Raw genomic sequence first — 12,245 nt, forward strand, 5'->3', positions numbered from 1 at the left:
CGTTTATTTAAACCGAACTTATAATGACACTGAAAAATATTGAAAGCAAATGGCGAATGGCACGCAATAAATCGGGTCTTCTTTAAGGACTAGTAGTTCGGAGTCAAACGCACGAGTGACCAACGAGTGTTGTGCGACACTCGTGCGACAGTCGTTCGACAATGACACGACAGTAACATGCGCATCCCATGACAAGGAAACCTGAAAAATAGCACCAAACAACTCACGATTGTCGTATGACTGTCGCACGGTTTCGCACGACTCACTTGCGACAAACCCACGACAGTACGATTACAATTATTTTTTCCTGTACGGTACCGATCGGGGAACCATCGTGGGCATGTCGTAGCTGATGTGACCACTCGAAATATTTTTTTGACATTTTGCACGACAGTGCCACGAAAACTATTTCATAGATCTTCCACGACAAGAAATCGTATGATCTGGTTGTGACCGTGGATTTAGTTATTTGATAGTAATGACGGAACACGTTAAAGATCGTTAAAGCAGTCTTCACGCCGAGTGGCAGCCCAGGCAGCCCAGGCTGGTAAAATTGCTCTCGGGCCTGTAAAAATCAGACCTACAGGCCAACAGAATCTAACTAAAATTTTTCAAAAATTGAGCTGCGGGCCTGTAGATTGTGCAGTTCAGCGTGAAGACTGTTAAAGGAACAGAAAGATAATTTGTAGACACAGAAAAGGTATAATATAAGGTATATAAGAATTTTTTCTAAGACAATTAAGTGCCTGTGGTTGTAGAACACTGGCTATATAGATGCCACTGGGATGAAACGATAGTTTACTGGTGTTTTGAGTAGTTAAGATAACTAATACATAGCAATATATTTAAAAGAATAAGAAACGCGGATCAATCGAATTCCCGCGGTTCCACTAACGACCCCCCCTCACTAACTTTTGAATAGAATAGAATAGAATAGAATATTTTTATTTACCAAATTAGGGCCCCAGGAGGGCATATAGCATACAGACAATATTATTATAAAATATTATTATGAAATAGACAGATCAACCATGGTCAACCATTTATTTATATTTATGAAAAGTGAGTTAGCATGTATAATAAGTTCCCAAATGAGATGTTCTGCCTCTTGAGGACTCTGGATATGGGGATGGTAATGGCATTGGTAGTCTGTTTCCCGGCCGTTATTGAAATTCTTGACAATACCGTCCGGTATGGGCTAATTTAGTCTGTTTCCCGGCCGTTATTGAAATTCTTGACAATATTTGTATATTCCGAAGGCATACTGAATGTTATAGTACGGAGGGGACCAACCTATGGCATTGGTAGACATTTTCCGGAAAATATTCCGAACTCTTTTACATTTTACAATTACCTTTCACCGGAAGTTTGTAAATGCGAAAAATGGAATCGCAGGAAAATCGAAATAATTCTGAATTGCCAGATTTATCAAGTTTATCAGAGACAGAAAGACTACAAGTTATTGCTGTAATGCAGCGAGCTAAGGTAGCCAAGTGTTGCAATAAAAATGACAAAGATATACGTTAGTTAATTCGTGTTTCCCCAGTGAACCCCTTTCAAAAAGTAAATTTTAAACGTCAACATCCTGTATTGTGTCGCCACCTGAGATTCCGGTGTCATAAACCGATGTTGACACCCCTTCCTTGCAACCTTGAAGCGTATAGTTGATCATTTGACCATCTCCCTGATTAGACACCAAAGACTGCCTAGTAAGAAAAAGCATTTATCATTCTTATAACAAGGATAATTTGTATTACATAAAGTATTATAAGGCAGGTGTTGCATGTACCTCTGATCATAGTCATATGATAGAGAATTGATTACTGATTGTAATTTGTGGGTAAATTGGTACTACAAATACATAAGTTTGAATTTTGGTACAAAGGCCATCACTTTTTTTAACATTTTGCAAGATAGGACATTTTTAAAAACAAAAAAACGTAACAATTTGCCTTTTCAGAATGTAGAGGACTATGGGCAATCGCATTGTTCGTACATAAAAATGACAAAACAAAATTACGTCATTGGTAAATTTCTATTGTTTATCAACTCCAACACATTGTCTTGATGAACACATGGAACATGATGAATCTTTATGATCTTTTAAATGAATATCTTCTGATAAAAATTATTAAACGAACCAAGCAAATTTCTAAATTCCTAGTCCGAGATTACTCTGACGTCCAACGGCTGTTTTGCCAGATAAGCTGGGGATGTGGGACATCAGAGCTCGTCCCATATCAAAAAGTGGATATTTGCCCGTCCAAAATACATGTAGATGCACTGCTTCGTTGCTTCTTGTGCCGTCTAACGGCCTAGGAATTATATAAATCGGGTATCAATTTGTTCATTTTTCATTTATCTCTTCATTTATGTAAGTTTCACCTACCTGCCACCCTTTATTTTCTCATATTTAGAGAGTTTTCAAAGTGACCCATCGATTCAGACATTTTTACTTTTATTTTCAAATGGACTTCAAGTTAAGAGAGATTTCACGATCTCGAGACTCAAATATGAAAATATTTATACTTTCCTCCATAATGACGCATTTTGACGCCACCCTCTTTACTCCATAATGACGCCTTTTGACGCCTGTGTACCTCAGTTGAAATGCTTTGACTACAAAGTGTCTGCAGTAGACTTAATAAAATTTGTATCCAATATGAAAAGGAATGTCATAGGTATATCCAACTTAAATTTGTTTGATGAAATATTTGTTTTTTGCAATGCATTAAACCTTTAAAGCATATTTTCAGCATTTAATTGAAAAATCCTATGTGAATCAAGTATGGAAAAAAAAAAATTTCAATGGAGGAAAGGGTTAAAGGAGATCGATAACTAACATTTATCGTCCTTCCCTACGCCTATATCACCCTGCTCTGTCGCCCAGTAATTCTCGTATCAAGACTTCAAAACAAGACCAAGCATTATCAGCGACGTCACAATGTGAGAGGAGAAGTTATCAGCGACGTCACAATGCGAGAGGAGACGTTATCAAGCTTGCTTTCAACAAGCTTCAAACTGTATTAGGGAGAGGAAAAAAGACCATTAATAGAACGATAAACAGATAATCAGGTTTTCTACGCTCGACACAATGTGAAACTTCTTAGCTCGTTCAGTACGCTCACTCGCCAAAAAGCTTCACATTGTGGCTTGTGGCTGATATTTTACGATATCAATGTATAGAAAACCCGATAATCTATACTTAGTAGTCAACCACAATATTTCACCTCCTTTACAGGAGATCGGTATTAAGCATTTAGTGTCAACCACTATTACAATCGGAAGCTCTCGGACATTTACATTACTTGCATCATAAATGAACAAGGTATTGACCTAGGATCATTTGCATACATCATCTCTCATAGTCCATTGTGCCTTACTTTTTTCTTGTGATCACGTGACAATCTTTCAAAATGAAAGTTAAAATGCCAGAATCGATGGGTCACTGTGAAAACTGTCTAAATATGAGAAAAAAAGGGTGGCAGGTAGGTGAAACTTACATAAATGAAGAGATAAATGAAAAAATGAACAAATTGATACCCGATTTATATAATTCCTAGGCTGTTAGACGGCACAAGAAGCAACAAAGCAGCGCATCTATTTTGGACGGGCAAATATCCACTTTTTGATATGGGACGAGCTTAGAAGTCCCACAGCCCCAGCTTGTCTGGCAAAACAGCCGTTGGACGTCAGAGTAATCTCGGACTACTAAAATCCAAGTTCCTCCAAATTGTGTTTAAAACTGGTCCAAGTTATCTTTTAGGTACATGTAGCAATATACATAATACATAAAATAAAAAACTCGAAAATTGACTCCCCTCTTTCCGTTGCTTTTTATCAAATAAGGCTTAATGTTTGTGTTATGTCATGTATGTATGGAAACAGCAGCTTCCATAGATATTATTTCGAATAGTTAAAATTGTAGAATATAATCTCCTTTTAGTGTTACCATTGAATTGGCAACAATTGCAATTATTTGACATGTTTGATACAAAATATTTCAAAAAGGTGGGTGAAAAGGTCACAAAAGTTCCCAAAAATTCAATCAAGATTTAGAATCATATTGCTTCTGCTTACTGATAGGTCTGAAACCCTTAAAATTTTCATAAAAGACATTTTTGTTTAAACACAAAAAACATTTCCTTATAAACCTTATGTAATTTAAGTTTTTACAAATATATAATCATATAATCACCTTGTCTACCATGTCTGTCTACCTAAATAAGTACATAAAAAGAAATATTTCCAGAGGCGGATTTAGGGAGGGGCCTGCCCCCCCCCCCCCTTTCCAGGAAAAATTTGGCCCTGGGGAGAACTGAATGGTTTGAAAATAATACAACTTTGACTTTACCATGTTTACACTTGCCTGTGTTTATGTTATTTTATATATTTATTAAACAATTTTGTAGGAATTTGAAGAAACTGAAGACAAAGTAGTAAGCAGAAGGTGTGTTATTTTACTAGCTACAATTAGTACATTAAAAATAAAGTTATGTTGATGGAGTAAAAAAATCTATTTTGGGTACAAAATGAAATTGTTATTTGTAATTATTCATTTTCTTATTTTCTGCTATAAAATCAAATGCATGAAAAGAATTTCATTTATAAATGCACCATGGTCGTAACAGCTAGAGAAACAGACAACTTATATGACTTACAACATTTACATTGTATTGGCATGATGGGGTCAAGATTTAATTTCTATTTTCACAACCAATACTACACACAATTCACATATTTATGATATTTAAGCATAAATAATGCATATCTTGGCAAGTAAAAATTGAAAAAATTAGTTTTGATTGAAGTGTTTTCCCTCTTAAACACTACAAAAAGAGTAATGTACAAAATGTATTTGAACTGCAATTTTTTAGTCTCTTCATGTACTGTAGAAACATTAATTTTTGTGGGGTTAAAATTTCGTGGTTCTGTCTCTATGGAAGATTTCATTGGGATTTAATTTTGTGGTTTCCAGTAAATGGAAGTGATATCAGATGTACAAATGTAGGTAAAATTTTCGTGGAGGTTTAAATTTCATGGATATATTCATTCTACGAAATAAACGAAAATTTCTGCTTTTACAATATTTGTAAGTATTTTTGTTTAAATCATTGTTTCTTCTTAAGACAAGCAATGGAAGGCACACTGAACAAGTATACCAATGTGATGAAAGGCTGGCAGCACAGATGGTTCCTCTTAGATCCTCAATCAGGCATGCTGGAATATTTTGAGGTAGGTGCATATAATTAAGTTAAACAATGACTTTATGGGGGCATAACAGGGTTCTCATCTCAAAATTTTGCTTTTCAATTCTTAATTTGTAATTTTTGTTTAAGGTTGACCGCTGCTTTATCAGATTTTACATACATGAAGATTATGAGGTAAACAGATAGTTCTTATAAAATTGAGAATTTAAACAAGAAATGTGGCAAATAGTGAAAAATCCAGACTTTAAAGTACATCGTTTTTACAATGAAAATGAGAACAGGGAATGTGTTCAAGACACAACAACCTGACTGAAGAGAAGACATTAGCCCAAGGCCACCGATGGGTCTTCAACACAGTGAAAAAAATCAGGCTTCAGCTGGTGCACAAACAAGAAATTATACTAGTTCAACTATATACATATGTGTATATAACTTTTATGGATTTTATCTGAGTTGCTTCATCTAATTAATCAATTCTGACTAATTGGAAGTCATTTGCAAATAATTGTATTATTTTACAGTCACATATTAAGTCATATTTCAAATATTATGTTGTTCATCTTGTGATAGCTTTTGATTTTGTATCATGTTATTTTCTTTCAGAAAGAAGAATATAAGAAACAAAGACCAAGAGGCTTTCTTCATTTGGCGGTATGTAATCTAAACCTGTATATTTGTTTATTTGTTGAATATGTTGAACAAATTGAATGTTATACTCTCTCTACAGCAATCCTTTGTTTTCCTTTTTTTGTGTCAAGTCATATTTTCTTAAATTATCTTTTATCCCTCCTGGAATTAGCTGACAAATGTTGAAATTGGAATTTCATAATCACATGAACCATAATTACTAGATTTTCTGATTTTGGACAATTATTCCTTTGTATAACTATTTAACAAATGTTTAATGTATTTCATGACTGCTATTTGAAAGCAAATTTTCAGAATACTTTTTATTTTTTTATTTTTAAATTAACAGGCAGCAGTTATCTGCCCTTCAGATGAAGATTCACAAACATTTTCTGTCAGTGCATCTAATGGAGAGACTTACAGACTAAGAGGTAATTATAACAAAACTATGTCATTTAGGCAAATTCAAAAGTACTACTAAAGGTAGATATATTCTGATAAACACATGGGTGCTACTTTGAACAGGAACTGCTCCTTGATTCAACTTTTTGTTTTTGTTTTATATAATAAGATCATATTTTTCTAGAAAATCAAACTAACAATATAAGAATTTATCTCATTCTTTTCTTTCTCCCTGATAGGGGCTGCAACCTGTACTTTTCACTTGTAACTTTTTTCCCAACACCAGCTAGTATTATATGATCCCCACAGCGGCCGATCCAGGATTTTTCATAAGTGGGGGCCCGATTTTGTCACGCTTCAGTGATTCCCTATATAAGCAACCAAATTTTTTTCTCAAAAGGGCTCCCCCCCCCCCCAAATCCGTCTCTGCCCCACCTCTAACTATTCCTGACTATCAGATTTTGTGTCTGGAGTTGTTACCTTTTCATAGGTATCAAACAAGGACAACTAATCACTACACATAAAGTATTTGTTAGTATACAAGAATAAATATATATTGTATGTATATGAATGTCTAAGAATGCAACTAACACACTAATGTATATTGTATATATGTATTAACTTTATAACAAGAGAAAGAGCCAATGATACAAGTTTAATATTTTGGTTTTATTTTATGTTGAAGCATCTGATGCCAAAGAAAGACAATTGTGGGTGGACAAACTGAGATCCACAGCAGAGTACTTTACAGCTCATATGTCAAAAGTAATGTATTAAGTTTTAATTTTAAATATAAAATTAAGAAGATGTGGTATGATTGCTAAAGAGACAGATCTCTCTCTACCAGTCTTCCAAATGAATTAAGCAACTATTGGTCACTGTACTGCTTTCTTTAATGAGCATCACCAATACCTCATAGTAAGCTATAAAAGGCACCCAAATATCAAATGTAAATCACATTCGAATGAGAAAAGCTAACAGCCTAATTCATGTAAAAAACAACGAAAAAAACAAATACCGTAAGGTATGCAGCACCGAACAGCAACCACTGAAATTACAGGCCCACATTTGCTAGTAAGATCAAAAATGTTAAATCTAATCCAAATACATAACACCTTTTATCTTACCTCCTATACATTTCTACGAAATCAAAAACAAGGTTTTTACTTTAAAAAAACATATTTAAAGATAACAAGTTGTTATTGTTGGCATTTGGTTTTGAATAGACCTATGGAAATTGGTTCATAATGCTAACAGTATTAAAGACAAGATCACTTTTATATGCCACTAGTCTAAATATCACATGTTAAGATAGTCGGTAAGATAAATTTGTTACATAGTGTGCTAGTGACCTAATATGATATATATGGGGGTCAGTAAATTCCATATATAGGTCACTAGCGCACTATGTAACTAATATAATTTGGGTCTTGGACCCTAGATTTTCTCTGTTTTTCTTAACTTATAGTTTTGATTATCAGCTTTGTATCTCTTATTTCCCTTTTTGTCCTGTCTTTGAATTGTTTAGAAAATTAGTTTTTTATCATTGGCCTTAGTGTTAAAGTTTGTTATTAGGTAACATAAGGGAGACTTCTGTGCTAACAATTTATTTGTATCCAGTCTTTTTTTTTAACAGAGTGCTTCTTTCACTAAAGACAGATCATCATCAGGTATTTCAGTCAATGAATTGTTCAACAAGAAAAGATCAGATTCAAATGAACAGATTCACAACCAGCGTGCAGTTGTTCCAAGGTATTTATTAACTGTTCTCATTATGATTGATTGGTTGATAATCAAGAAAAAGTATCAACACATTTTTCTGACTCCATACCAACAAATCTTAGCATAAACTCCTAAATACTGCATGCTATATAAGCAAAATCAGAAAATACCAGTTTTTATACGACCGCAAAAATTGAAAAAATTTTGGTCGTATATTGGTATCACGTTGGCGTTGTCGTCGTCGTCATCCTAATACTTTTAGTTTTCGCACTCTAACTTTAGTAAAAGTGAGTAGACATCTGTGAAATTTAAACACATGGTTTATGACCACAAAAGGAAGGTTGGGATTGATTTTGGGAGATTTGGTCCCAACAGTTTAGGAATAAGGAGCCAAAAAGGGCCCAAATAAGCATTTTCTTGGTTTTCGCACTATAACTTTTGTTTAAGTACATTGAAAATAGAAATCTATGAAATTTGACACAATGTTTTATGACCATAAAAGGAAGGTTTGGTTTGATTTTGGGAGTTTTGGTCCCAACAGTTAAGGAATAAGGGGCCCAAAGAGTCCAAAATTAAACTTTGTTTGATTTCATCAAAAATTGAATAATTGGTATACTTTGATATGCCGAATCTGACTGTGTATGTAGATTCTTAATTTTTGGTCCCGTTTTCAAATTGGTCTACATTAATGTCCAAAGGGTTCAAAATTAAACTTAGTTTGACAAAAATTTAATCCTTGGGGTTCTTTGATATGCTGAATCTAAAAATGTACTTAAGATTTTTTATTATTGACCCAGTTTTCAAGTTGGTCCAAATCGGGGTCCAAAATTAATCTTTGTTTGATTTCATCAAAAATTGAATAATTGGGGTTCTTTGATATGCCAAATCTAACTGTGTATGTAGATTCTTAATTTTTGGTCCCGTTTTCAAATTGGTCTACATTAAAGTCCAAAGGGTCCAAAATTAAACTAAGTTTGATTTTAACAAAAATTGAATTCTTGGGCTTTTTTGATATGCTGAATCTAAACATGTACTTAGATTTTTGATTATGGGCCCAGTTTTCAAGTTGGTTCAAATCAGGATCCAAAATTATAATATTAAGTATTGTGCAATAGCAAGAAATTTTCAATTTCACAGTGTTCAGCAATAGCAAGAAATCTTCAATTGCACAGTATAGTGCAATAGCAAGAAATTTTCATTTGCACAGTATTGCGTAATAGCAAGAAATCTTCAATTGCACAGTATTGTGCAATAGCAAATATTTTCAATTGCACAGTATTGTGCAATAGCAAGAAATATCTAATTGCAAAATATTGTGCGATAGCAAGAAATTTTCAATTGGAGTTATCTTTCTTTGTCCAGAATAGTAGTTGAATCAACTTAAATCATTGTATTATACAATATACAATGTATATTCACTTTTACTACCAACTGATAAATTAAAACAATCTTTACCATTCAGTGATAACAAGCACTTTATTTTACATTTTAATATTTTATGATGTATTTAAATGAGTAGTTATTGTTGCAAACTCCATTAGAAATTTGAATTGAGATCAGTTTTGGAAAAAGGGAAAGGGGGATGTGAAGAAAAAAAATGGTTAAATTTTTCTCATTTCAGATTTCATAAATAAAAAGAAAATTTCTTCAAATATTTTTTTGAGGGGATTAATATTCAACAGCATAGTGAATTGCTCTAAGGCAAAAAAAATATTTTAAGTTCATTAGACCACATTCATTCTGTGTCAGAAACCTAGCTATGCTGTGTCAACTATTTAATCACAATCCAAATTTAGAGCTGAATCCAGCTTGAATGTTGTGTCCATACTTGCCCCAACTGTTCAGGGTTCAAGCTCTGATGTCGTATAAAGCTGCGCCCTGCAGAGCATCTGGTTATGATCTTGGTTTGACCTATCAAGGCACATCTTGCATTTGAGACAAATACTTGGCCACAAGACCACCAAGGCAATACAATGATTTTAAAACTTGTTTTTGTGAACATTAAAACTTCTTTTGAGATTATTAAAATTTAAAATAGAGAAAATAGATATAATCATTTATAAGTCTGATAAAAACATAACATGAAATTTGTTTATGAAGAATTATTAAACAACTATAAAATATGAAGAAATCAGCTATCATCAGAAAACACATTATTAGAAAAATAACTATGTTATTTTGGTTCATGACACAAAATCTTTATAAGATCAAAATAAGAATATGTGCTATGATTGCAAATTGGACAACTCTCAACCAGAGACCAAACGACAGCAGTTTACAACTAAAGTTAACCATACAGCCTTCAACATTGAGCAAAACCTGTGTCGCATAGTCACACACTTGACAAAACCCAAAGAAAAAGAAAAAAAGTTATTCCAAGAAGAAATAAGAAATATCTGAAAAAAAATCATCTCCTTAGTGAGGCAATGTTATTTTGAAGCCTCCAAATTGTTTGCACTCATACATACAGTTCAAGTTTGTGATTAAGTTAAAAACTTTGAACAATACCATTACTTCGTGATAGCATAAGACCTCTGAGGCAGAGAGGAAGAAAAATAGAACTGACTGATAAATTGTTGTATGTTTTAGACCTCCACACAGAGCACCAGCCTCCAGACCTCATACACTAGATCCTTTCAGGGAAGTCAAGGAATACTTAATAGAAGCTGAGGATTATTCACACCATCTTCAGCAAAAATGTGCAGTAAGAAAATTTCTCAAATGTCACTAAGAGGTTTTTTTTTTATCTATGGGATGTTATACCTGTGGTTTTCATTTTACCAACTGTTAAAAATTTGACATTGAATCATGATTATCATGCAAAATATAAAGGCTGGTTTTTTTTACCATTGTGACAAGTTTTTAAAAAATTTTAAATCTGTTTTCTGAACAACAAAAAAGAGATACATGTAGATGCAATCATATCTTTGTATATCTTACATCTAGTGTGCATTTTTTTCTTTTAAAAAGAGAAATGCAGTGTTTTCTCACTGACATTTTATTAAAAAGAAATTTTATCTATTTTCAATTGGTGATTATCATAACCTACTAAATACAGTGGTAGAATCTTCATATATATATTGGTCAAATGCTCAGATTGTTTTCTTCTTACAGTAACTATATTTTTTTAATAAATATTTGTTTGAAGTTAACATGAATATTTGAATTTAATCCTGCAATCAGCAATTTTACTATACAAATACATTATCATTTATTTCCAGTCGCTTCCAGTATCAGAAGAGCCTATTGGTGGTTTGGATAAGGTATGCACTTAAATTTTCTTTGCATTATACCATGTACAAATAGAAAGGCAATTATCTTATATAAATTGTAAAAAAGATAAAATCAGATATAAATGGAATAAAATAAATTTGATTTATTTTTTTGAAAATAGACGACTTCACAACATTCATTACAATTTTTCATTTCAGTCATTCAAAAGAGTTATTCTATAAATCAGTATTATTTTTTTTTCTTCAGGATTTACTGTTATTGAAAGCCACATCAAGTGCCACCCTAAGTTGTCTCAGTCAGTGTTTGAAAATGTTAGAGCATAAACAGGTAAGTAACTACAGTGAAACCTGTGTAAACTGAACCATATTTGTCACAGAAGATATTGCCAATGACAGGTGTTAGATAGTTACAGGTTAAAGTCATAAAAAAAATATGAATTGAACAAAAGTATAGTTTACACTGTATTATGCTTTATATATTTTGCAGCCATTACATACCTTGCTTAAGTAGTCCTTAGAAGAAAAAAAACTCACAATTGTTTAATTTCACTTTTTTTCAGTATTTGGGATAGAGTTCAAAGAATGTGTCTGCCTTACTTCTAGAAAATGATTCATTGTTTGAAAGTGTCATTTTTATCCAACAGTGATCTAAAATATTTGCTTTTACAAAAAAAACATTCTTGTTACGATTTTCAGCTTATTAGAATTTTTTAAATATGGTAAATTCAGTGGTATTTAATATATTTGACTTACAATCAGTCAAGATCTGTTAAGTCTTTTGTCATATTATTGTAAATCAGTACTGCACTTAAATAAAAGCTTCAAACTGAACCTTTGATATTTACAGAACAGATGGTAAATAAAGTGTATCCCCTTCTATAAAACTAAGTGTAGAGACTGTATTTCCAAATAGATTTTGTTGTTTTAAGTGTATTTAGTTTTGCATGCTTATTTTGGTAAATTTTATTTTCTCTTTATTAGGGGGTTGGTTCTCATACACACAGTTTACAGTTAGGAATAGAACCAGCATTAGAAAGAGAAATTCCAAAGT

At 32.7% G+C, this 12,245-nt stretch overlaps 1 protein-coding gene across 2 annotated transcripts in view; it reads left to right on the forward strand.

Moving 5' to 3' along the window:
• Window positions 1-1,339: 1,339 nt before the first annotated feature.
• The window catches only part of LOC139482217 (oxysterol-binding protein-related protein 11-like), a 30,263-nt gene continuing 19,357 nt past the window's right edge, over window positions 1,340-12,245 (forward strand). Inside the window, exons 1-11 of one of the 2 annotated variants that reach the window (XM_071265948.1) lie at window positions 1,340-1,485; window positions 4,413-4,450; window positions 5,130-5,235; window positions 5,814-5,861; window positions 6,187-6,268; window positions 6,925-7,004; window positions 7,876-7,991; window positions 10,551-10,665; window positions 11,183-11,224; window positions 11,442-11,522; window positions 12,176-12,243. In XM_071265948.1, the coding sequence (XP_071122049.1) occupies window positions 1,375-1,485; window positions 4,413-4,450; window positions 5,130-5,235; window positions 5,814-5,861; window positions 6,187-6,268; window positions 6,925-7,004; window positions 7,876-7,991; window positions 10,551-10,665; window positions 11,183-11,224; window positions 11,442-11,522; window positions 12,176-12,243 (887 nt within the window). In that variant the 5' untranslated portion in view covers window positions 1,340-1,374. Of the gene's footprint in view, window positions 1,486-1,576; window positions 1,710-4,412; window positions 4,451-5,129; window positions 5,236-5,813; window positions 5,862-6,186; window positions 6,269-6,924; window positions 7,005-7,875; window positions 7,992-10,550; window positions 10,666-11,182; window positions 11,225-11,441; window positions 11,523-12,175; window positions 12,244-12,245 lie in introns of those variants that run through there. The other variant, XM_071265949.1, reaches the window with a different exon arrangement.

Source organism: Mytilus edulis, chromosome 7, assembly GCF_963676685.1.
Source record: "Mytilus edulis chromosome 7, xbMytEdul2.2, whole genome shotgun sequence".
Lineage (NCBI taxonomy): Eukaryota > Metazoa > Mollusca > Bivalvia > Mytilida > Mytilidae > Mytilus > Mytilus edulis.